The sequence below is a fragment of the Salvelinus fontinalis genome, chromosome 8, assembly GCF_029448725.1.
Source record: "Salvelinus fontinalis isolate EN_2023a chromosome 8, ASM2944872v1, whole genome shotgun sequence".
NCBI lineage: Eukaryota > Metazoa > Chordata > Actinopteri > Salmoniformes > Salmonidae > Salvelinus > Salvelinus fontinalis.
This window is the reverse complement of record NC_074672.1, coordinates 17712988-17739394: the sequence shown is the minus strand read 5'-3', so window position 1 is coordinate 17739394 and position 26407 is coordinate 17712988. Positions and strand designations below refer to the sequence as shown.

The 26407-nt window shown below is 46.3% G+C and overlaps 1 protein-coding gene across 4 annotated transcripts; it reads right to left on the bottom strand.

Annotated features, from left to right (window-relative positions):
• Positions 1–1362: 1362 nt before the first annotated feature.
• Positions 1363–21170, bottom strand: LOC129860777 (lysine-specific demethylase 5C-like). 4 transcript variants are annotated; one of them, XM_055931505.1, is made up of 28 exons: positions 20238–21170; positions 18729–18876; positions 18401–18478; positions 17807–17929; positions 17460–17630; positions 17117–17251; positions 14748–14807; positions 13653–13776; positions 13232–13512; positions 12721–12879; positions 10902–11021; positions 10585–10743; positions 10180–10361; positions 9784–9946; positions 8272–8391; positions 7942–8136; positions 7494–7675; positions 7270–7394; positions 6959–7106; positions 6789–6873; positions 6283–6656; positions 5978–6116; positions 5462–5641; positions 5024–5143; positions 3991–4822; positions 3699–3898; positions 3334–3519; positions 1363–1456 (listed from the first exon to the last, which is right to left on the bottom strand). In XM_055931505.1, coding segments are annotated over exons 1-28 (4800 nt in total). In that variant the 5' UTR covers positions 20240–21170; the 3' UTR covers positions 1363–1447. The 4 variants fall into 4 exon arrangements, with proteins under 4 accessions (XP_055787480.1, XP_055787481.1, XP_055787483.1 ...); XM_055931506.1 differs by having other exon boundaries at positions 17117–17248; XM_055931508.1 differs by lacking the exon at positions 14748–14807 and having other exon boundaries at positions 17117–17248.
• Positions 21171–26407: the final 5237 nt, after the last annotated feature.

The window sequence follows — 26407 nt, the reverse complement described above, 5'->3', positions numbered from 1 at the left end:
TAGTTTGGAAGGGAGAGAGAAAGGGAGGGAGCGGGAAGAAATATGAGACTGAAAAACAGGACAGAATAAAAGGATAAATCTGAGGGGATCCAAACTAATGAAAGAGAGTAGTGAAAGAGAGCAAGAAAAAGTGAGAGAATGAAAGAGATACCTATTTTGGGAAAGTAGCACCAAAAAACATTCCCAAAATATCCAAATGGGTTTTTATTCAAAATGCAAAATCCCCTCTGACAACCCAGCATCAACAAACAAGATAAAATACAAAAAAATACAAGTGTTACCACAGTGACCATCGACACCTATGATCTGCTGTGATTCACAACCTTCCACTGTACTGAACTTCAGCTGTAAGTAAGCTTCATGCCCAAAAACCCCAGAAAAATAAATCAATATCATTCATTTCTACTTCAGTAAGTGGGTATATGTGTGGGTCAACTTAACCGGACCACTGTGTCTGTCTGTCTGAGGCTTGTTCCAAACTAGCATTTAATAGAGCTGAAAACACATAGCATACCGACTGACTGACCTGGATCCCTAATTAAGACCAAGAGACTCTCCAATGACGAAGCCAGCTCACACACTCCGTTCACGTTCACTGGGAGGATGGAGGGAGGTAGATAGCGAAAGACAGACAAGGGGGGGGGTGTAAAGTACAGGGCAGAAGAGAAAGATCAGAATAGAGTGGGAGGGCAGGAGAATTAGACAGGAGTATAGAATCTAGATGTAGGAGCTCAGAAAGAGAGAATCACTGTGTTAGTGTTTAAGAAGATGGGATAGACGGGGGAGCTGTAGACGGGTGGGGGGAGCTGTAGACGGGTGGGGGGAGCTGTAGACGGGTGGGGGGAGCTGTAGACGGGTGGGGGGAGCTGTAGACGGGTGGGGGGAGCTGTAGACGGGTGGGGGGAGCTGTAGACGGGTGGGGGGAGCTGTAGACGGGTAGGGGGAGCTGTAGACGGGTAGGGGGAGCTGTAGACGGGTGGGGGGAGCTGTAGACGGGTAGGGGGAGCTGTAGACGGGTAGGGGGAGCTGTAGACGGGTAGGGGGAGCTGTAGACGGGTGGGGGGAGCTGTAGACGGGTGGGGGGAGCTGTAGACGGGGGGGGGGAGCTGTAGACGGGGGGGGGGGGGGGGTGTAGACGGGGGGGGGGAGCTGTAGACGGGGGGGGGGGAGCTGTAGACGGGGAGGGGGAGCTGTAGACGGGGAGGGGGAGCTGTAGACGGGGAGCTGTAGACGGGGAGCGGGAGCTGTAGACGGGGAGCTGTAGACGGGGAGGGGGAGCTGTAGACGGGGAGCTGTAGACGGGGAGCGGGAGCTGTAGACGGTTGGGGATGGCCTGCATCTTTCCTTCTACAGTTTGACGCTGTCTTTCGGCCCAGAGTGATCTGTCCATTCTATTATGTCCAAACGTCTGACCATTCCTTTCTCCAGTGTTGCATCCATAACCATATCATAAGATCTGAGGGAGAGGAAGAGACGGAAACAAAGACCGTTGGAGAGAGAGAGAAGCATGAGTTTAACTGGTTCAACTTCTTTCAAATAAGTAATGCAACTAATTATCTCTTGAACAAATATTTTAAATAATACACGAGGGACTAAAAATAGAAAATAAACAAAAGAGCAAAACAAAAGTGGTGTGTCTGGGTGAGCGGTGTGTCTGGGTGAGCGGTGTGTCTGGGTGAGCGTTACCCCAGGGTGTGTCTGGGTGAGCGTTACCCCAGGGTGTGTCTGGGTGAGCGTTACCCCAGGGTGTGTCTGGGTGAGCGTTACCCCAGGGTGTGTCTGGGTGAGCGTTACCCCAGGGTGTGTCTGGGTGAGCGTTACCCCAGGGTGTGTCTGGGTGAGCGTTACCCCAGGGTGTGTCTGGGTGAGCGTTACCCCAGGGTGTGTCTGGGTGAGCGTTACCCCAGGGTGTGTCTGGGTGAGCGTTACCCCAGGGTGTGTCTGGGTGAGCGTTACCCCAGGGTGTGTCTGGGTGAGCGTTACCCCAGGGTGTGTCTGGGTGAGCGTTACCCCAGGGTGTGTCTGGGTGAGCGTTACCCCAGGGTGTGTCTGGGTGAGCGTTACCCCAGGGTGTGTCTGGGTGAGCGTTACCCCAGGGTGTGTCTGGGTGAGCGTTACCCCAGGGTGTGTCTGGGTGAGCGTTACCCCAGGGTGTGTCTGGGTGAGCGTTACCCCAGGGTGTGTCTGGGTGAGCGTTACCCCAGGGTGTGTCTGGGTGAGCGTTACCCCAGGGTGTGTCTGGGTGAGCGTTACCCCAGGGTGTGTCTGGGTGAGCGTTACCCCAGGGTGTGTCTGGGTGAGCGTTACCCCAGGGTGTGTCTGGGTGAGCGTTACCCCAGGGTGTGTCTGGGTGAGCGTTACCCCAGGGTGTGTCTGGGTGAGCGTTACCCCAGGGTGTGTCTGGGTGAGCGTTACCCCAGGGTGTGTCTGGGTGAGCGTTACCCCAGGGTGTGTCTGGGTGAGCGTTACCCCAGGGTGTGTCTGGGTGAGCGTTACCCCAGGGTGTGTCTGGGTGAGCGTTACCCCAGGGTGTGTCTGGGTGAGCGTTACCCCAGGGTGTGTCTGGGTGAGCGTTACCCCAGGGTGTGTCTGGGTGAGCGTTACCCCAGGGTGTGTCTGGGTGAGCGTTACCCCAGGGTGTGTCTGGGTGAGCGTTACCCCAGGGTGTGTCTGGGTGAGCGTTACCCCAGGGTGTGTCTGGGTGAGCGTTACCCCAGGGTGTGTCTGGGTGAGCGTTACCCCAGGGTGTGTCTGGGTGAGCGTTACCCCAGGGTGTGTCTGGGTGAGCGTTACCCCAGGGTGTGTCTGGGTGAGCGTTACCCCAGGGTGTGTCTGGGTGAGCGTTACCCCAGGGTGTGTCTGGGTGAGCGTTACCTCAGGGTGTGTCTGGGTGAGCGTTACCTCAGGGTGTGTCTGGGTGAGCGTTACCTCAGGGTGTGTCTGGGTGAGCGTTACCTCAGGGTGTGTCTGGGTGAGCGTTACCTCAGGGTGTGTCTGGGTGAGCGTTACCTCAGGGTGTGTCTGGGTGAGCGTTACCTCAGGGTGTGTCTGGGTGAGCGTTACCTCAGGGTGTGTCTGGGTGAGCGTTACCTCAGGGTGTGTCTGGGTGAGCGTTACCTCAGGGTGTGTCTGGGTGAGCGTTACCTCAGGGTGTGTCTGGGTGAGCGTTACCTCAGGGTGTGTCTGGGTGAGCGTTACCTCAGGGTGTGTCTGGGTGAGCGTTACCTCAGGGTGTGTCTGGGTGAGCGTTACCTCAGGGTGTGTCTGGGTGAGCGTTACCTCAGGGTGTGTCTGGGTGAGCGTTACCTCAGGGTGTGTCTGGGTGAGCGTTACCTCAGGGTGTGTCTGGATGGGAATGTGGGAGGGAGTGTGGTTGAGGGGCCGGGTCTTCTTGGACTCTGAGGTGTCCTGGGACCGGGGTCCTCCCTCCGCCTCTGTGTCTCCCCTCTGGCTCTTCCTCTTCCTCTTGTCCTTGGCCCGCCCCCCACGGCCCGCTCCTTTCTGCTCCTGGAGCTCAATCTGAAGAGAGAAGTGGAGGCAGGACAAAACATGATACATCAACCCACGCTATTCAGACAGTTTAAAACTAATAGAGCTACTGACTGTAACTAAATGGGAAATGTCAAAGGACCAACACCATTGGAGTTAAGCTATTACAACATACACAGCTAAAGGGTAAAGGTTTCCTGGTCACTCACCAGTATGAGTGTTTGGAGTGTGTGTCTCTGTGGCTCTGAAGCAGCCTGGAGGACCCTGTGGATGATGCTGGTCTGGTCCAGAGACACCTCCAGCAGGTCTCCCTCCAGCTGTAACTCCTCTAGCTGGGTCCTGGTGGTCAGGGACAGCTCTATCACTGGGCCTTTTAGTGAAGGGACCAGTGGCAACAGAGAGCCCACACCTGGGTGGAGGTACAGAGGGGTACAGTCAGATACAGGAGAAAAAGTCTGGGTTACATCATGCCCTGGAGGCGTTACAATATTGGCTACTAACCTGTTACATTGTAACGGCTTACGCCGTTTTCACATCCTGCCTGCGTGCCACCGTTCATCTCTTTCTTTAGGGTCTTCTTGGGAGAGTTCTCCTCTGTGAGGTCTATCACTCCCTCTCCCTCCCCTCCCTCCGAATCCGACAGCACTATCACCGACTCACAGTTCCCTTTCTTCCTGTCCTCCTCTCCCTCCCTGTGAGGCTGGTTCTGTTTAAGCTCCTGCAGCCTCTCTAGTGCCCCCTGTATCTCTGGGGTGTCCAGTGCCTCCTTGGCGCGCCCCTGCCAGGTGATGGCCCTCTCTGTGAGACACTGTAGAGCCTCTCCCTCTGGCAGACGGACGGGCAGCCTCTGGAGCGCCACCAGCAGGGCCAGGATGGTCTCCAGACGCGGGCGCCGCGAGCGCTGGCACCGGGGGCACAGGAAGCGTGAGTCCCAGTCCCACCAGCAGAGGGGGTTGGTGGGGGGCGCTGAGGAGGGGAGCAGGAGGGAGGGGAACGGGACACACCCACCGTGGAACCAGTCTTTACACAGGTGGCAGCGCAGCAGAGGGGGGCGAGGCGCCCGGCCACACACACACACTGACTGAGGAGAGGCACTGCCTGTCGTTGTGTGGTTACTGTCCCCGTTCCCCTTTCCACAGTTCTCAGAGTGGAGAGCTGTGTCCAGCTCCATGGTGTCCTCCCCCCACCTCCCACCTCCGTTCTCCTTGTCCTCCTGCTCAGTCTTTACCTCTTTCTCTGCTTTCTTCTCCACACCTGGTTTAGACAGGTTGACCTGCTGGAGCCTCAGCAGAGCCCCTTTCTCCTGGTGCTCTCCTTCTTTAAACGCCGTCACCTAGAGGGGGACAGACAGATTATGCACTTTTTAATGGTCTCTGCATGCTGTATGTATGTGACTGAAGCGTCGCTGTAGCCCTAATAGAAACTGCCTTGAGACTAATCAAGTTGTTTGGATATGACATTCTGAAACTGGTAGGTAACACCAACACACTGAACAGACTAGAACGTGGCTAGGCCAGACTCCATGCAGACTCACAATGGCTCCAGGGTCTCTCAGGTCCTGAGCAGAAAGGCCCAGAGTGTTGGTATCGGTGTCATCTAAACAACTCGTCTCCGCTCCCCTCGCTTTACGCTTCTCCACGCACGGACACAACACCTACAGCGAGACAAAGTTGTGAGGCTCAAGGTGTTAGTAAGAGTCACATGTTAACACACACACACACACACACACTACTGGCTAATACACTCACATAGAAAGACATGTCAGGGCTGACAATGTTCACATACACCCAAGACTTATTTCAACAAAGTTTGCAGATAGTCACATTATCTATCTATGTCCCAAGGCTTCCCTCCCTATCCACTAAGCGTGATTGATATGTGCAGCAAATCCTTTTTAACCAGTGCGGGGCAAAACAACTGTAAATGAAGAGCTAAGCAAGCCCACACAAGCTCCACCCCTGGCCTGTCTGACCTGTAGCAGGCTGTGCTGGCTGCTCTTCTTCAGGAAGGTCTTGGAGGCCTTGTCTCTCCAGGAGTGGGCGCTGGCTACCTGCAGCTCCAGCTGCCTCAGCTCCTCCATCCTGACTGGCAGGTCTCTACCTATCGCCACCAGGCCCTCCAGGTCATCCAGACACGGGTAGTGCTCCCCATTCTACAGCACACACACACACACACACACACACACACACACACACACACACACACACACACACACACACACACACACACACACACACACACACACACACACACACACACACACACACACACACACACACACACACACACGTGAGAGGAAGAGAGGACAAGCCTGGGTTATGTTAAGTAAGGCACAACTTAGTGGAACAATGTCATAGACATGTACATTGTAGAACAAGCATACTTCTCTGACCTGTATTCATGCATTTCGTATTTTCAACATTGCACAACGTTTGCCAATTGAACGTGGCCCAGGTTATGACAGACAGTAAGAGTTGGTGCTACTTGCCTGGATCTCCTCCAGGTCAGTGACCCAGGCCCTGGCCCGGCTCAGACAGCCCCGGAGAGACAGGATGTTGGGCAGCTTGACTGGGATGAGCTGGGCCTCGTTCACTATGGCCTCCAAGGTGGACAGAGGGTGCTTCTGCCTGCAATCACACCAGGAGAGAGGGGACATTAGGAAGAGCAAAACAACCTGAGAACAGAGTGAGTCTAAAAGAAAAAGAGATGAGTGTGTGGGTGGGTGAGACAGTGAGGAGAGAATGACGGTGAAAGAGAGAATGAAAGAGTGAGTCAGTATGAGGTGTCCATCACCGTTGCTCCAAACAGATCTGGGCCTTCTCCTCCCAGCGTTCTGCTATCGTCAGCAGCTCCTGCAGCTCTGCCATGGCAGTTTCCACAGAAACGCTCTGAGGCACGATGCAGCCCGCCTCCATCAGGTTCCTGAGGACCACCAGGGTCACCTCACTCCCCTCGGGCCCCATGGTCCGGCGCACCTCGCCTAGCCAGCGGCTCTGCTCCTGCATCCCCTTCAGGAGCTCACACTCAGGGGCATCGACAGGTAAGCCAGCCCCCTGCTCCAACAGTGCCTGGAGCTGCTCTGGGGGAGGGGCGTCTCGCCGCCAGTCCCTGTCGCTCACTAGAGCCTGGGCCTGAGTCTGGAATCCCTCTATCGTACGCAGGACCGCCTGAGAGAAAGGGGGAATTAAAAAGGAATGAGAGGAAGTAGGGAAGGAAGAGAAGGCCGGACATTACAACGTTACAGCTACAGCAGTTACTGGTTCTCTCTGGTGGCTCAGGTCCAGCTGGAGGCTACTCACCTGTACGTCCTCCAGCTGGCTTATCACACAGGGCAGGTTCTCCATCTTCTCCACTAGAGCCTTGAGTTCAGCCAGGGTCATCCTCCTGCAACACATACACAGCAATGTTTGTTATGGTGTATGTGAGTCACCGTGGAGCTAAATGCATTGGGTATGGCAGTGTGTGCTACCTGGTCAGTGTCTTGTTGAGGAGCTCAGTGCTGGTCTGCTGACAGTGCTGTGTGTCAGTCAGGGCAGTGTTGAGTCTCTGGAGCAGCTCGTTGTCAGGGAACTTCTTCTCTGCTGCCTCTGCCTTCAGCACCTCCAGATCCGTGACGCCTGGAGAAACATGAACTCAAAGTCAATATGCATTTTCACTCATTCTTAAGACATTTCTTTGGGGACATGATTCAGTTACAGAAGTGTAGTTCAGCCACACAAGAGTATAGAGCGGTATACTTGTCAAGTGTATAGTTTGTGTCTATGGGTGTGTAGTTCTGACCTGTCTTGTTGCCCTCTTCCTGCTCCAGAGCCTCTTTCACTCTGTTGGCCCAGGAATCAAACGACTCGGCTCGCACTTTGAGCCGGTGTAACATGGCCAGCAGCTCATCCAGTGTGTACCTGTACCTGTAGGGAGAAGAAAAACGGAGGAGTCAGGTGTGAGGCGCTAGCGGTAAAGAAAGGATACGTAGAGAGAAAGAGAGAGAGAGACTCAGTTAGTCGTACCTGAGGTAGAGTTTGTCTGTGGGGCAGTTACAGAGGTCCTGAGTGTGGTAGAGACAGACGAGGCGTTCAGTGCAGTTTGAGCAGGCCAGGGCCGATAGGAAGCAGGTGGTCTTGCAATTATCACACTGCCTCTCATCATCAGGTAGCAGCTCAAACGCCTCCCTCTCAGCCTCTGTGATGCCCTGAGAGAACACACACACATGGATTTAAGAAACTACACACAGCCAAGCAAAACTGCTTTACACACACACAGTCAGTAATACACAACATACACCACTAACTCACATAAACCAAACAGTCAATATAGCGCAAGAAGCCACAACAATCAAACAACTCACACACACCACAAAGTAAGTCCACTGAGTGCTCAAGTCAGTGACCAAACCACAGACAGGCCTATAGGAGAGGCAGAGTTAACATCCATTTCCTTCAAATGTATTAGTCTCACCCTCTCCAGCAAGCCCTTGCGTAGCTCCCTCTCCTCCTGGACGATGCTGAACATCTCTCTGTGCGTGGCAGCGGCCAGGTTGAGGTCTAGCTTCTCTGGGCAGGCGGCCATCTTACAGGTCAGCTCCTCGTGGGAGAACACACAGTACCGTCGCAGACGACGGTAGTGCTCGATACAGGAGCGCCCTGCGGGCAGCTGACGAAAGTGGGGGGGGTGAATGCAAGAGACAATTTGAAAACAACGTACGACACTCCCATTAGGGTAGGTATAGATACCTAGTTGGGAAGATTAGAGTCAGTTTAGTTCTCAGGACACAGATGAGAGCCTTACCCAGTCTGCAGTGCAAAAGTTGACAGCTTCAGCAAAGTTGTATCCCTGATTGAAGCCGCTGTGGTAAGCTCTGGGGAAAGTGATGACAAACTCGCCAGCACATTGGTTGGTGCGCACAACCTGTCGATCAAATGCCAGAAGGGACTCATCAGAATGGCCATTGTCTACAAATATTTCTCGCAGTTATTCGTCATAATCTCAACTCCATAATATTATGAGGTGTAGTATGGGTATGAGAGGTTGTGAGTGTTACTTGCAATCCTAAGTGTGTGTGTGTGTGTCAGTATGAGTGGAGTTGAGCGTTCGGAAAAGCCGCTCATCGAGCGGTGCTCCACGTTGCTCCATTCATTAAAATAACTTTTTAAACAACACCCATCTATTTTTGTTACTACCTAGACCTACCATCTGGTTTTGAAGTATTGAAACCAAACCATATGATTTTAATAAAGAACATGAAAAGGTGACTAATACGACATGAACGCTTCTTAAACAGTATTTAAAACACTAAATAGGCCAGGAACCAGACAAGAAGGCTAAGATAAATTTTGATTTGATTTATTTATTTAGGCTATATTATTTCAAGGCCTACAAAAAAAAAAAAAAAGTGAAGCATTTGCAAGTACGACACACTAGGCTGGCAGGGACATTAAGCGCTCAGCATCTGATCAAACTTGTTTTATTAAATCATTAGTGTCTATAAATTGCACATATAGGCTGTTAATTACAATTTAAACAAAAAATGCACTTTGGAATTCAATATTAGAAACACACGTTTGGCCAGTCTGTGTCTTCAGGCTCATGTGATGGTGCCTGGAGAGCAGGCCAGCAGCCTTGCAGAGCTACTGGGGATGATAAACACCCTTTTGGGCCACTCTTGCCAGGCTGGGTGTAGTAGTTTTTCTTTCTGTATGTAGGCCTAAAGGATTTTAAGTAAAATAACCCTATAAAAACAGAAAGCTCCTTGAAAGAGGTAATATGCCAGGCCTATTGGGCCAAAATCAATGAATGCCTGTTGTCTAGATAACAGAACAAACATTTTAAGAGATCAGATTTTTGGTTTAGAAATACTTTGCTACAATGACACACTTAGCTAACTACCCATGTCATTTCTTTCTGTTAGCCTGTGCACGTACCAAGGACACCCTCGTTCTCTCGGGATACCTGTCTTTTCAGATTCCACGATGATTCTTTAGTTGTGGACATTACATCACTGCACTCCCTCTCTTGGTCCTAATCTTTGTAAGTCACCTTGATTTAGCAGCTGTGTGTTTTATCAGTGTCTTTATGAAAATATATAGCGAACTCCATGACAGTAGCTAAAGCAAGGGGCTAGAGCAGCACACAAGTAGACTACAAATGCATTCTGGGCCGGGCATGCCCTGAGCTTGTGAAGTCAAATTGGAGCGGACGAGAAGACCGACGCTCCAGCCTTTGGGAAACTCGCTCCACGCTCCAGTCAAATTGGGCACGCTCCACTCTCCGCTCACATACTCTGGTGTGTGTGTGACTTACCGGGACACCGTGAGCCATGAGGATGTTGGGGTTCATAATAGTGACCAGCTGGTGGAGGAGGTCAGGCTGGAATTCAAACAGCTCTGGGGTCAGCTTCTTCATCACTTCCTCTAACCGCTCTGCTGCTACAGAGGGAACCCCGTACCACGTCTTAGGCTCACCCCTGGAGGAGGAGAGGAGGACAGAGAGAGGAGGGAGAGGTAAAGGGAACAGCGAGGGAAGAGAGAGGAACAGAGAGAGAGGGGGAGATGCGAACAGGGTTTCTCACTAGTCCTATATAAAGCTATGGGCCATAAAAGGACAATCTCCACCATCTACAGATGAACTACCTATTAATACCCCATGTCTCCTGTAGGAGTTGTAATGTTTTGTGTATACAGGTAGTGTCCTCTTTACCAGTGCAGGTAGTTGATGGAGTAGCTCCAGTGGTCTTCAATGTGCCAGCAGAAAGCGGAGAAGACCATGCCCACGTAGAGCCAGGGCACCTTCATGCCAGAGATGTCTGCGTTGATGTGGCACAGCAGGGACTGCTCCAGAACTGGCATCACGTTCAGGTTCCAGCCACTCCGGGCATAGTCCTGCAGACACAGAAGAGGGCAGCAAGAGGGTCAGACTAAACTGTGCAGGTTTAGTTCTGGAGGAAATATATATTGTTTTATACATGTTGTACAAGGATCATATTAATGGCATATCAATGAGAGCGGAATAGACAAACACGGTATATTTAAATAAATAAATATATATATAAGGAAAATGAGAAGACAACAGGAGTGAGATATGAAAAGGCTGATAGCTAGTTACCGCTTCCTCTTGTGAGAGGTTCTTCATGCCGTTGTTCATGGGGAATCCACTGCCAAAATCTTTCGAGTGGATGTCTGCTCCATACTCCACTGTCACGTCCTCCTCTATACTACTGACCAAGCGCCAGAACTCTCTCTCCACCAGCTCTGTCGGAACCATCTACACACAGACATTTGTAACAAACTCACCAACAAAAAAACTCATATGGGAGAAGAATAATGTATCAATATAATCAACTAGCATGTCTTCATTAGTAAGGACTAGTTTATCGCCACATCAGAGCAAAGCATTAATTTATAGTTTGTAGAGGCACTTACATGGACAGGCATGTTGAAGTAGTCTGCTTTGAAGGTGTCAGCCATCTCCCCAAAACTCTGCAGGGTGTATTCTCTAGTAGCCTGCTCAAAACCAAAGGCCTCCGCTGGCCTCTTACACTCCTGGAGGGAAGAAGAGAGGCAGACAAGAGGCCATTGAAGAAATGGATTGGATGGAGGCAAATCAAATAGTTACCAGACATACAGACGACTATAATGCAAAAGTTTATGTCCAGTGTTTTTCCTGACAGGTGTACATATCAATAGCCTGTGTTCAATAGACAGAATTCTTCTGACCAGGCGTCCAGCCCCGGGTTCCATCAAACACACGTTTCCCATACAAGCCACATCTACCAGAAAACTGCTTCAATGGCTCCAGACTCCTCAGGTTAAAATATACATACACACAGAGGCTCCAGACTCCTCAGGTTAAAATATCCATACACACAGAGGCTCCAGACTCCTCAGGTTAAAATATCCATACACACAGAGGCTCCAGACTCCTCAGGTTAAAATATCCATACACACAGAGGCTCCAGACTCCTCAGGTTAAAATATCCATACACACAGAGGGTCCAGACTCCTCAGGTTAAAATATCCATACACACAGAGGGTCCAGACTCCTCAGGTTAAAATATACACACACACAGAGGCTCCAGACTCCTCAGGTTAAAATATACATACACACAGAGGCTCCAGACTCCTCAGGTTAAAATATACACACACACAGAGGCTCCAGACTCCTCAGGTTAAAATATACACACAGAGGCTCCAGACTCCTCAGGTTAAAATATACACACAGAGGCTCCAGACTCCTCAGGTTAAAATATACACAGAGGCTCCAGACTCCTCAGGTTAAAATATACACACAGAGGCTCCAGACTCCTCAGGTTAAAATATACACACAGAGGCTCCAGACTCCTCAGGTTAAAATATACACAGAGGCTCCAGACTCCTCAGGTTAAAATACACACAGAGGCTCCAGATGAATTAGACGGTGGATGGCTGCAGACACATAGCAAGATGTTTGTTTGAAAACAGGATGTTGTGGTTCTCAATAGCTAGTTTTCCATCCAATTTGTGACAGATGAATGTGACTATTCAAATATCTGCATAAAGAAAATATGCGTGTTTCCACCAAATCAGTGCGTGATGACATAGTGCACACAAAATGGACTTTCTCATGTACCGAATACAAAAATGTCCATCACATTTTCTACTCTACTGATAGTTTTGACACAGAAGCTGTTGGGTAAAATAGAAAATGTGTCTACTCTGGTCTACGTACGTGCACTCTAGCCAACGGCTGGCAGATTCAGTGGGGGTAGGATAGTATGACATTATTATGGATAAGAGAGAGAATATTTACATTTGTCAAACAGCAGTCAAGCATCATGTCACCAGAATAAGCCACTCCATATTTATTGAAAGGTGCATCAAGCTCATCACTGTGCACTTTCACCACCCAGTGAAGTTCCCACTTAACTTATTTCATCTGTCGCCTAATACACTGCATGGTTTCCTGAGTCATAGTGGGAGGACCACACAACATGTCATCGCGTGACTCCAAGTTTACTTCGATATGATGGTTTATATATCAATATTTACGCATAAAAAAAAGTGTTTCCACTGCCATTTCTCCCATAGAGGTAATTACTTTTACCGACACAAAAAGATCCCACTATGTCGATTGAACAAATTATCTGGCGGCATTCATGAAATTGTACTGAAACTTCCTGTTTCCATCACAGCTGTCGTAATCATTTATTTATAGACGGTATGACTACTCTGTGGATGGAAACGTGGCTCATGACGCTCTCACCTCGGCCACACATTTTGGGCAGCGCCAGTTGCCCTTGGGGGCCTCAGTGAGAGGGGGCAGCAGACAGAAGGTGTGGTAGTTGTCATCACAACCGTCACACAGCAGGAGCTTCTCATCCTCGTCGCCACGGCCACACATCCGGCACACAAACGAATCCACCTTAGCAGAACACAGAACAGATAAGTGAAACAGAATTAAAGTTCTGCATTTAAATTGCCACACTCAAATATGTTGGAAAGGAGCTGACTAACGAAATGGTAAATGTAAATTGTTTACCCATTAAATGACTGGCAGCATAGATGGTGTTCAACTAGTTTTATTTATTTTCCCATTTAAATTGCCACCTTATGATTCGAATAGCTATAACATCTGGTTTTGAATCAGACATAACCTACAGTGCTTGATTCCCAGACAGAGAATCTCCAGTGACCAGGCTTCTTAGTCCAGGACAAGCCTTAATCTGTGCCTGTATAACTTGCCCATAAGCGTGAATGGAGGCTAAGGCCCTTACAAACTGAGGGTTGCCGAGGTTACGTCTTAGCCTCATGGTCATCTTGGTGCAGGGCCCGTCACCGTTTTCACCACCGTCTTGGTCCCCGTTGTCATGAGCTTCTCCACCTTCATGTTTCTCTTCCTCTTTCTTCACCTCACTCTTTATCGTGGCATCAGAGGGAGGAGGAGCCGTTGTGGCTGTGCTGCCATCTCCTCCTTTCTCTTTGACCTCCCCTGGCTGATCCTTGACCTGGACAGCAGGGGCTGCAGCCCGGACAGTCACAGTCTGAGGCAGCTCTTCTGGAAGGAGGGGAAATCGGAGAAGTGGTCAACATGCATCCAAAATTGCAACGTATTCTATATGATACTACTTTATGACCAGAGCCCACATTTCAGACCCAAGTAGGGGGGGGTGAAGGATTGTAGCAGAGTTGTGTTACCTTTCTTGGGAATGCTCTTATTCCTGGGCACCAGTCCTAGCCCCATCATCTTAGGCCCTGCACCGTAAATCTGTAGTTTCTTCAGCTCTGGGTTCTTCTCTATGTCCTCCTCTGTGGGATCAGGCTAGGGTGACAGATGGCAAAAAGTCAGTATGGAGATGTGATGGGAGCAACACCAATACACTTTCAGGTATACTGAGAGGGAATGGAGAAGCAGAAGGGTCAAGGGGTCAGGAGATGGTGTGAGGATAAGGGAGAATAGTAGTACTAGAGGGTCAGCAAGTAGAGTACAACCTCTACATACAGTACATCTTTGACTATTGACAGTTATTAAACAAAGGTAACGACCCACCACCGTGTTATAAGAAAAAGCATCCAAACACACGTACCAACAAAGGAAACTAATTTGGGGAACCTACATACAAGTCTCAACTCAGCTGAACTGAGTGATTAATACAATTAAAAATGCATTCAAATCGAGGTTGTGAGGCGTCATCTGCCTCAGATCCTAAATCTGTAAAACTTTTGATGGGGCAATGCTTCAGAGCATAAAATGTACAAAGCTGTGTTTGCATTTTCCAAATATTTTACTTTCTCAAAAGGCCAAGTGGAGTGTCTAACGGGTTTCTTGTCAAACACAACCCACTGGTGATCAACTGCACTCAGCAGAGCACAAGCAGTCCCACAATAGCGCTGCAGAAGTGAGGGAATGGAAGCGTTAAGAAAGGACGCACAGACTGACTAACAGTAAAGAGATAAGAGGGGAGAGAGAGATTCACACTGATTTCATAAACAAGTACAGGCGAGACAGATAATTGCTAATGCATTTGCATAAGTTGTTGCCAGGGACAAACAGTGAGTGGGTGGGTGAGTGGGATAAGGGCTAAAGACAGCTAAAGCTTGATGCTAGGCTGTTGAATGGTGATGTTTGTTAAGAGTTAGAAAAGGACGGCAAGGGCCCTGCCGCAAAAAAAAAAAAGACGAGAGAGCGAGGGGTTTGCTGCTAGAGAAACCGAGGCAGACAGAGACATGGGGCGAGGGTAGAGCCAGGAGAGAGCGAGGACTCGCATTGTGCTCAAGAGAGACAGGCAGTACCGATGTAGAGATGTGTTGAGAGCCAGTGGAGAGAGGGTGGGGGGCAGAATCCTCTGGACCCTGCATAGGAAGACAACAACAGCAACAAAGAACTGAGACAGGAGGAGGAAGAAAAAGAAATGGCCGAGGAGAAGAAAAAAAACAGCCATTGGAAGAGTGAAAATGTATATGAAGAGATAAAAATCTGGTGTGATGAAATAGAATGACTTGTGTTTGACTGTAATAGGCGTGGGTAGACCATGTGTTTGCCAAATATAGCTGTGCTTGTACTGATCACATCACAAGGTCTTTTTGATCCGTTTAGAACTGAGCCCTCAGAGAACGCATAGCCTAGGTCTCTCCAACCCTGTACCTGGAGAACTACCGTCATGCAGGTTCACCCCAACCCTCATCTAGCACACCCGATTCTAATCAATTAGCTGGTTGATAAGCTGAACTAGGTTAGTGACAACTTGGGTTGGGGCGAAAGTCCACAGGAGGGTAGCTCTCCAGGAACAGGGTTGGAGACCCCTGGCCTAGGTAATAAAACACTTCAGCTGAAAATTAAACACACACAAGGATGCTTACGTGGGTTTAAAACAAAACCATATCATCAGATTCTTATGGTGGGCTATGACCAATCCGATGACATCTCAGTGTAAAGTTTAAATGGGACAGTGCAAGATTTTAAGCCCTTTCTCTACTTACCCAGGGTCAGATTAAATCACGGATACCATTTCTATGGCTCTGCATCCAGTGCTAGCTGTTCTGGTAGACTTCCAGTTACGGTTGGGCAACCTTTGTCCCATCATGATTATGTACCCATAAAACACTGTTATATTGACCAACCCAACTATTCGCATTTATTTGAAATTTTTATTTTATTTTTTAACTTAGCTAAAATAACAGTGCTAAATGGAATGCTACAACTAGTACGAATCACGACGTAAGAAAGCCTGGGCTGAGGCTAAAGGGAGGCAAATCTGTTCTCGTATTCATTTTTCTGGTGGAGGAGCTTCAGCATGGAACAGGTTCGTGTGTGTGTCTGTGTGACACACAAACAATGGGAGTTTGATTAGGACCGGGCTGTCTTAGTGAGTTAGGTTAGTCTATACAAGGCTGGACAATAGTTGCCTCATAAAATACATTGCAAATAATAGACTAGGCTATCGACTTTTATTCTTGAAAGCGGCAACTTTAGGACAATACCTTCTTAGGTTGGAATATTTGGAAAATAAGCTACTGTTCATTACTAATTTGTCTTGAAGCTGTTATGAAAGCTCTCTTTCACACACACACGAAACAACTTTAAACGTCCTTCATACTGGAGGCAGACACAAAAATGGTATACTTGACTTCATCTAACTCTGGGTAAGTAGATGTCCAAAATCTCACACTATCCCTTTAAGCATTTCTTGCCATCGTTCAAATCAAATCTGGAGTAAGGCATATGAGGAAGCAAATCAAAAGATCTCACCACACCACCACTTTAAAATGCTAAATGGTACAAACAAAATGTATTCTATGGGTGAAAGACATGGGTACCCTACAGGTAACTACAATGGGTTAGCAATGTTCAATGGCAGGGGTGACAAAATGAACAAATCGGTGGTGTTGAAAGAGGGAAAGAGAGAAAGGAAGAGGGAGATATAGGGTGACATATAGCATATAACGAGAGCTAGTGTAACATGGGGCAAATGGCAGTAGCAGCAGACACCATAGCAGCAGCGTAGCGGTACACAGAGCAAGCATGCTGGTTGCGTTCTGAGCGCATCGTCGGGTCCATCTAGATGTTCCTTTCCAATTTGGAGAGAAAGAGCTGGAACTCAGATTCAATTCATTTGGATTAATGACTAATTTGGTATTACGTCATTTCAAATCGGATTAAGTTAGGAATACAACGATATGAATGAAAAGTAATTCCACTTTTCAATGCCAAAAGAGATGAGTATTATTACATGATTGTATGGGCGTATGACAACTTTAACTTCCTGCCTAACCAAAATCCATCACTGATAGTCTACCTACAAGATAAAACAATCAGTGTGAAAAACCTACGAGTAAAATGTGTTAACGGCAGGTGTTACTCTAGCTGAGATCTGTGAACCGTTGCAGATCAGTAGTTTCACTAGCAGTTCTCAGAAGACGGTACATCACCACCCAATGAATAGATTTGGACACCATTCCTGAACGAGACTGGTTAAATATGGCTACTAACAGATTATGGTTGTGGAGAGTGAATGCTTACATCCTTGGAACGATCAACATGATCATGGAAATGAGTCAAATTAACCAACTTCTATTAGTATCTGTGAACTATACACACGACTGATACTGTTAAGAGGGAAATGATGTACGTCGGTCATTGGAGCTTGTGTGCTGTCACTCACGTCTGGCTGGAGACGATTGGCTCTGCGTCCGTAGCTGCTCGTCTTGGAGGGCTGGACAGACTGGCGTAGGGGGATGGAGTGAGGCTTGTATTCTCTATGCACCTCCTCTCCATCATATAGCTTTGGCTTAGTCTGCTACACACAGAAATCATGGGGTGAAACCCTCTTCTACATTCATGACTATGGATGGACACCATTTCTAAATGGTGTTTAGAAATTTCTACTGACTAAACAAATAAAGAATGTAAGTCAATGCATGTCGAATTCTATTTTATAGATCAGAGTTGATAGATCGCTTGTATAAGCACAAAAGAGCAGGAGCAAAGTGGGTGAGTAGCGTTACCGGCAGGCTGGCACCAGTGTGGAACACCTCAAAGGGGTAGACAATCCTCTCGTAGTGTGAGCGCAGGAGGGAGCCAATGTTCTTGCCTGGAGGGTAGCCAAGCTTCTGGGCCACGCGAGCCCAGCGCCTCTCCTTACTGACTATATCAAACCCTCCCTCCTCTATCACAACCTACAACACAAAATAATACAAGTGCAGACAGCTCAGTTTTACTGGCTAAAGTACTATTGGATAGTGTTAGCAATGGTAAGTCTCAATAGGTCTTATTTTTTTAGTTTTACAGAAATAATACATGCAACAGGGGGTTTACTGAGAAATTAAAAACATGGGTCAGTCAGCTCCGGCACCTTGGACAGGCTGAAGAGGTCCAGGATGCGCCTCTCGATGTTTGGGATCTTGAGAGAGGATCCCTGGATCTCCCAGAACTTGGCGATCCGGTCCAAGTAGTTTAGCTTGACTCGTGTTTCCGCCTGGGGTGGGGGGGGGTCAGGATTGAATATTATTTGAATGGACTGAAAACTAAAATATAATCTTTGGGTCAACCAGAACACGTGACTTCTAAAACAGTTCTTCAATATCAACCCATAGAAACAGAACAGGCTTGGAAGCTCTAACCCTGGCAATTTGACTGCTAAACTCATGTTAACATGAGTAATGTCTGCCTGATGATGGATTGCCATGGTAACGTAGTTTCTCTCTCCAAATCATGCTAACTGATGTAGCCCATGCAATGGAAAGTATTTTGTGTAATGTCAGTTGAGTTGACTCAAATCACAGCACAGGTACACTTCCTGCTTTTACTTTCTGGCATGGGTACACTCAAAATGGATGCTAGTCTACCCATTATGCCATCATTGACTTGAATGGGGATGACCGTTCTATTCATTCCATTTCTGAGACTCAACTATACAATGATACAATATATGAGGAGAGAGACGAACCTCCAGCTCATTAAGTCTCTGTATACGGGGTGTGAAGCGGAAGCTATCCACCTCCACAGCAAAGGGTGGCTGCCAGTCCTGTGGGGAAAGGAAAGCTTTGATCAATGTCTATGTTTGATGTAAACACTTGTCATCCTGCAATCACTAAATCCTGTGCTCAGCTTGAAAGAAAGAGAAAATGTACTTGTGTTTGCTAGACACACAAAGAAACACAAATAAAAGTGAGACTACACCAGATTGATTAAGGTCAGAGGAAAACAACCATATTCAACTCCACACAGGTTTCATGAGGTTAAATGATAGATGCATGTCACCAGTAAACACTTACAGCAGGAGGACGAATCTTGCAGATTCCAGACTTCTCTGCAATTGGACGGATCTTGGCAATGTAGCCCAGGGGATCCTGAAACTCCTCCCATGATGGCTCGAAAACTGGGCACTCCGGAGGAGGCACAAAGTCTTCCCCCTCCATCGCCCTGGCAACAGGTAAGGTCAAATCTGCATGTCAAGTCACTACACAGTGCAGCTACTTACTTAGCTAAGCAGATTGGCAGTCAAAATAACTGTCACCATGAGAAGTCCGGGCACAATGTAAGATTTCTTGCTAATCAATGGTCATTTCAATTAATGATATAGGCTACCCATTGATTCTTGACGAATACATTTATGCATGTCTTATAAGGCTGGAAAAACCATCTTACACTATCATAACCCCAAACCTAAGATTGTTTATGTAGTTATTGGAGTCTTTGTAAACAACGCATTCTACATAACACATCTACTATAAAAAAATGTATATTTCAAATGCATTTCTTGAAAATGTCCACTCCGAGTTCCAGGTTAGGCTAAGGAGAAAATAATCACAAGGGATATTTCCTTATGGGACTACCAGTTCTTCAAAAATTCATTTGTACAGTACCATAAATTGAATTGGATACATTAACAATGCTTTAGAGCATGTTTTTCATCAGATCAAACAAAGGGCCTTAAGGGACACAACCTACAATTTTGAATGGCCATTGTTTCACAAACGTTACATGATTATTCTACTTGTGAATAATGTCTTTGAATTGAATCATGTTCTAATAGTTGGAATAAGTCTTTGGAACATCATGGAACCGTCAATCTAGTAAAACACCAAAAACTCAAACCTGTTAACTCAATATGGGGGAGGCGTTCTTTGTAACTGTTCTCCCCTCCCCCTACCTTACAGACACAGCAAATAATGCACTTCTTACATGGTGTCATTCTTGTCTCATAAGGTCAAATTGGTGTTTGGTCATCAACAGAAAATAATTCACTAACTAACAAAGTATGTTGATACTTGGTGATATAAAAATACTCATACTGTCTGGGATATGGTTTGTTTCCTACAATTCATTTCACAGGACCAATCTGAAGGCGTCCTACATTTCCTTTTAATAGAAAATAATGATCAAGACATTTGAGGAAGCTTCCTACACAAATTCTGGACATATTCTCTAAATATAGCTAAAGCCACTAACCTCAACATAAAAACGTCACAGGATTTAAAGGCCTGATTGCATCCATCCACGCTCCCATTTGCAAGACCAAATATGGGGATTCAAGTTAGGAAACAAATGAATATAGCCATTGTCAAATATCACAAAATATGGGTAATTTGTCACATACCTAGCTACATAACGGGAGGTCCTTGGTGACTGACAAGCTAAGACAATCCCAAGCTGTTTGGTTTATTTTAAGTTTCACTGTAGTTAGTTAGTTGCTAACTAGGATTTCTCTAGCTAGCATCTTAGCTAACTTACCGGATAAGAAATATGGCTAGCTAGAGTATAGCTAACGTTATTAGACTTACATGTTAGATAACGTTAGCTGGCACTTGGACAGCAACTCTGCCTGACACGTTCAACGTGATCAGAGGAAATGATGGACTCAGGTGTCACCAATAATATGATGGGCCGTGTAGGTGTCTTGAAAGCTCACGGGGTCTATTGTTCAGCACTGGGTCACGATTACTGTGGCTGAAGCTAACGTTACGGCCTCCACTTTTCAGCCCATCCCAGGCAGCACCTCCGGTCTCGGGTAGCACTGCGAATTGGCGTGTAAGTTTCACTGGAAATATTGGTTCCTTCTCTGTTTCGTACCTGTCCCAAGACAGATATGAATTGTTTTATTTTGAATCAAAATACTCCGGACAATCCCGTAGACAATTACTTCTCCTGAGACTACCCTCCTCCCTGTTGACAGTGTTGTTGTTGTTTAGCTCGGCTGGCTAACGTTACCTACGTTAGCTAGCTACTGTAGCTAGTAATGTTACGAGCTAACGTTAGCTAGCAAGCAAGGTCCAGATAGCTCACGTAAAGTTGCCCGTTTTCAGCGTCGCTTCCCCCATATACCCCCTTCTGTTTGATTATAAGTTTAAAGATGGTCCACTTTGAAGACTCATTTGCTTGTAAACGAGCATCTCTGTGAGAATGATGTCCCCATCAAATCAATTTGTGACCAATTTCGCTATCCCCCGTTCATCCTGTCTGGGTTTAAACGCCATCTTAGTTTCATCATTGCCTAAGCGCAACCTCAAGTCTCTCAACTACTAGTACTACGACAGCTGAGTTATTTGAGTGGAAGAGAGGACAGGAATTAGTCCCTCCACGTTCGTTCGATTTAGAGAAAGTAGTTCGGAGACGCATTTTCTCTGATCTTGATTTATTTCATGAATTATGGTACCCATTCACGGAATTATTTACTAATATACGCTTGGCAAAATAAAAGTAGTACATCGTTTAAAACGTGTGCCATTATTTTAAAAATGCTGATGTGGAGGATGGCAGAAGTGCATGCATGCACGCAGGTGGCACGGACGGAGTAATACCTACTGGCATTGTATTAGTCACGTACACAGTTTACAGTAGCTATAAATGATCAGTGCTGTCCAGAATCCTTAAATTGGAGACTACTCATTCAGGGCAGGTGGGGGCAGAGCCCCATGTGTATAGCAAAAAATATGTTTAATAATAATACAAAATAACACATCAGTTTGCAAACAATGTAAAAAAAAATCTATTGAATTAATAAAGTTGATGAAAGCATGGTCTCTTTTTTGCTTTCTTGAGTAAGGCAGCTCCAAAATGCATGTGCTTCAGCCTAGCTCAGTGCTTTCTGTGGTGGAGGGGCAGCCAGGGAAAATACAAAGTTTATGGGTTGGTAATCTTCTCTAGTTGCGCAATCATTGGCTCGGTGATCTGTCACTCATGGGGACACTATGTCGCCGCAAAATCTACAGGGAGATCGAGAAAGTTCAGACACCCTTGGGTGCTGCCATAGATTTACATTAGAAGTGCCCATCCAAGAAGGTTCAAGGTCATAGCCACAGATAAAATAACATAAAATCACGTTATATCTACCGTAGCTTTGATTGGAATGATCATGTCAACGTTTACTTTCAAAATCTTAGCTAGCAAGCTAGACAAGCAGTCATCGTCATGAATCACATCGACAATCTATTGGCAAATCCTTTTCAATCCTTGTCATATGAAGAGAAATTATAGATAAAACGTATCAGTGCTCATCGGCCATTGGACATAAACATTACACGAATTGGAAATCGCAAATTCAACATTGAGTGGTTTGGAAGGAATCAGTGTCTAACTGCAAGCATCGCAAAGCAATCACTTTTTCCTTCTCTTGCCTGCTTTTCGGTGGAGAGGGTGCATGTTCCAAGTCTGGGTTTAAGGGTCTCTTTTCCAAGCTTCAAAGGATAAACATTCACACGCAACACCATGGGCCAGAAAAACTTGAATACATTGGCCATGCTGTCCTGCATGAATCCTGCATGACTCCTGCCACGTTCAAAACAACTGGGAAATCTAACTCTGGGAACTCTTAAAAAATTAGCCCAGACTAGGAAAATACGTTTTGAGCGGTCATCCAACTAGGAATTCCAAGTCGGGAACTCGGGCCTTTAAAGAAGGCCAGAAGATTACTGACGTCATGATTTGATCTTGTTTTTTCCAGAGTTCCCAGTTGTCTTGAAAGCACCATAAATCCAAAGAATGCCAGACTTTAATGACAACGTTTCATGACAAACATGTCTTATATGCTGCTGCATAAATTATGTAATATGCCAGGGAGATATGTATACTGTAGCTAAGAAAGTAATACTAAGTGTATGTTGTGTAGTAAGCTGTTATTAGCCCATGTGCCTCACCCTAATAATTTGGTCCCTTTCCCCCTGATAACTTATGCTACTGTTCTGACTTGGTGGTTGCCAATGTAGCCTATAACCTGTTTTAGAGAAATGTCATCATTGAATATTATAAGAGCTTTCTTCATTGTCTTTTTATATGCCCCCTTTATTTATCATACAGTTATAACTTGATGTACATGGAGAATACTGTAAGAATGGCCCATGTTCTGAATTCTGTCGCTGTACATTTCAAAAGTTCTGAACAAATAGTAATATTGACTACGTCCGTCCTAGCTCACTCATTGATGTCTTAATCGAAATTACGGATTGCATCTTATCTGCTCACCGTTCCCTTATGCCATAGTTTGTATATCTCAGCTGTCAGTAGAAACCACATTTGTTTAAGCAAGTCAGCCATATCAACAATGTTTTTTAAAAGGCAGTAAATGAGGCTGAATGAACAGTTTCGCTGCCAGACAAGGATCCTCTGATACCCAGGTGTAGCTGTCGTAAGGATTCACTCCACAGTGCTGAAAAGAAAGCTCTGCTGTTGGGACAACTTTATGTAGGCCCTAACAGTTTATGGGCACTGGTTTTCACCGTTATAGTGCAATTAATGTATTGTTTAGTGTTGTGTAGTGAGTTTGCCCCACCAAGATGTACATGCTAAAATCGCCACCGACCATTTTACATTAAACTTCAACGGGGTAGGGAAGTCACAAGGATCCCAGATAGCAGGACCGGTATAAAAAGTGCAGCGAAACTCTTACTTGCAAGCACCCTCAACAGTGCAGTACAATATCAACATCAACTGGATGGTAATTTTCCTGGAGATAAATTGTGTGACTTAATATAGCTATTTAAAATCATTTGTGCGGTAGTTGAAGAAGTAAAAAAAAATGTCAAAGATGCGTTCCAGAGGTTTTAAATACTTTTTATCCAGTAGTTCTCTAAGTAGAACTCACGAGCCAAAATTGTGTACAACGTCATTCATTTTGTATGATATGTTACCTCCTGCCATATATCTTTCTTTTGTGCAATTCATATGATATATTACGAATTCCAATTCATACAATCTGTTACAAATTTGTAAAGGAGTGACTGTTTTATAAATAGCTGATAGTAGCCTTCAGTGGGAGACTAGGTAATAGTAGTAGTAGGCTTATACAGTCAAATTGAACAAGTGAACAGTTGATCTTTTACATTGAAGTAGGCCTTAGTAAGACACTGTAAGTACCGTAATTGCATATTTTTTTTGTAGCCTGCCTTTTAGACCATGTTTCAGAATATTTAGGTTGGGGAAAAAGTCCATGCAAAACATTGTTGAATTGAAACGTTCTGCGGACAGGTCCACAACAACTGCGGACAGGTCCGCAACCACTGCGGACAGGTCCTCAACCACTGCGGACAGGTGCACAACCACTGAGGACAGGTCCACAACCACTGCGGACAGGTCCACAACCACTGCGGACAGGTCCACAACCACTGCGGACAGGTCCACAACCACTGCGGACAGGTCCACAACCACTGCGGACAGGTCCACAACCACTGCGGACAGGTCCACAACCACTGGTATTGTTTTCTCTTCCAGAAAGTGACAGTCATTTTCCAGATACAGCATACATTACTGCTAAAGATTAAAACATCCTGCCAACAGAGTGAATAGACCGCTAGTTTATGTAAAATATTTGACAGTATGGGTAAGCTACAGTACTGCTGTGCAATAGGAGCGGGACATCGTTTCCTATTATCAGACCTTAGGATAAGACCCAAATGCAGACAGTTCGAAGTAACACAAGTTTATTACAACAACAGTGGCAAGCAAACAACAGGTCAAGGGCAGGCAGAGGTCTGTAATCCAGAGCAGAGTCCGAAAGGTACAGAACGGCAGGCAGGCTCAGGGTCATTGCAGGCAGAATGGTCAAAACCGGCAAAACTAGAAAACAGGGACTAGAGAGAAAAACAGGAGTACAGGAAAAACGCTGGTAGGCTTGTCGAGACAAGACGAACTGGCAACAGACAAACAGAAAACATAGGTATAAATGCACAGTGGGGCCTCCCGAGTGGCGCAGTGGTCTAAGGCACTGCATTGCAGTGGTAGCTGTGCCACTAGAGATCCTGGTTCGACTCCAGGCTCTGTCACAGCTGACTGCAACCGGGAGACCCATGGGGTGGTGGACAATTGGCCCAGTGTCGTCTGGGTTAGGGGAGAGTTTGGCTGGCAGGGATGTTCTTGCGCACCAGCGACTCCTGTGGCAGGCCGGGCATGCTGACATGGTTGTACGGTGTTTCCTCCGACACATTGGTGCGGCTGGCTTCCGGGTTAAGCGAGCAGTGTGTCAAGAAGCAGTGCGGCTTGGCTGGGTTGTGTTTCGGAGGACACACGGCTCTCAACCTTCACCTCTCCCGAGTCTGTATGGGAGTTGCAGCAATGGGACAAGACTGTAACTACCAATTGGATATCACGAAAAAGGGGTAAAAAAATATATATATATATAAATGCACAGGGGATAATTGGTTACACCTGGAGGCAGCAAAAGGCAGGTGAAACAGGTCAGGGTGTGACACCTATTTAATCTCAGAACCTATACCAATGCAGGACATAGAAACACAACAATCTGTTGATAAACTAACAATTTGTCTTTTGCATGCCTGGCCTAATTCCAATAGTTATACTGCAAATAAATGGTGTTATTTTCATAAGAAAAGGTGCATGGAGGGCGTTTACCAAGCAGAGTAGCCTAAGTAGCCCCGGAACTTCTAGTAGCGGTACATTACAGTAGTAATAGTTCATGTTTAAAAGACAGGTAGGCCATGGCCGGGTTAGCTATAGGAAGTGGGGTCACTATTGTAGTTTGATTAGTGAGTGTGAGGGTTGTTATAGTGGGCTATTTTTATGGGTTGGGGTGAGCTGTGTGGCACAATCAGTCTTAAATAAAAGTTAAATGGGCTCTCCCAGTGATATCATTTGATTGGTAGAAGATATTTCTGTTTATATTTCAGATTTGGAAAACAGAGAAGCAGACCAAGATTTCATAAGCTCATAGTTTTTATGTAAGTTGTTGGGAAAGTGGACTAAATTGTATTTGTTTGTAAAAGTTGAGAGAAAGTAGTTGATGCAGTTACCAAAACAGCTATATTGTTGAATTGGTAGAAGATGTTAACATTTTGATTTCAGATTTAAATAGCAGAGAAGTAGACCCATATTTCACACATTCTGTGTTTTTATGTACACTGCCGTTCAAAAGTTTGGAAATGTCCATTAAAATAACATCGAATTGATCAGAAATACAGTGTTGACATTGTTAATGTTGTAAATTACTATTGTAGCTGGAAATGGCTGATGTTTTATAGAATATCTACATAGGCGTACATAGGCCCATTATCAGCAACCATCACTGATGGTGTTCCAATGGCATTTTGTGTTAGCTAATCCAAGTTTATCATTTTAAAAGGCTAATTTATCATTAGAAAACCCTTTTGCAATTATGTTAGCACAGCTGAAAACTGTTGTTCTGATTAAAGAAGCAATATAACTGCCCTTCTTTAGACTAGTTAAGTATCTGGAGCATCAGCATTTGTGGGTTCGATTACATGCTCAAAATGGCCAGAAACAAAGAACTTTCTTCTGACACTCGTCAGTCTATTCTTGTTCTGAGAAATGAACGCTATTCCATGCGAGAAATTGCCAAGAAACGGAAGATCTTGTACAACACTGTGTAATACTCCCTTCACAGAACAGCGCAAACTGGCTCTAACTAGAATAGATAGAGTGGGAGGCCCCGGTGCAAAACTGAGCAAGAGGACAAGTACATTAGAGTGTCTAGTTTGAGAAACAG

Excerpts from the sequence above, each read along its gene's own strand:
- LOC129860777 (XM_055931505.1), bottom strand. Across the intron at positions 6,117-6,282 it reads CAGATCTGTTTGGAGCAACG|GCAGAAGCACCCTCTGTCCA; the intron begins GTGATGGACACC and ends GTGTGATTGCAG. Across the intron at positions 5,642-5,977 it reads CTGACCTGGAGGAGATCCAG|AATGGGGAGCACTACCCGTG; the intron begins GCAAGTAGCACC and ends TGTGTGCTGTAG.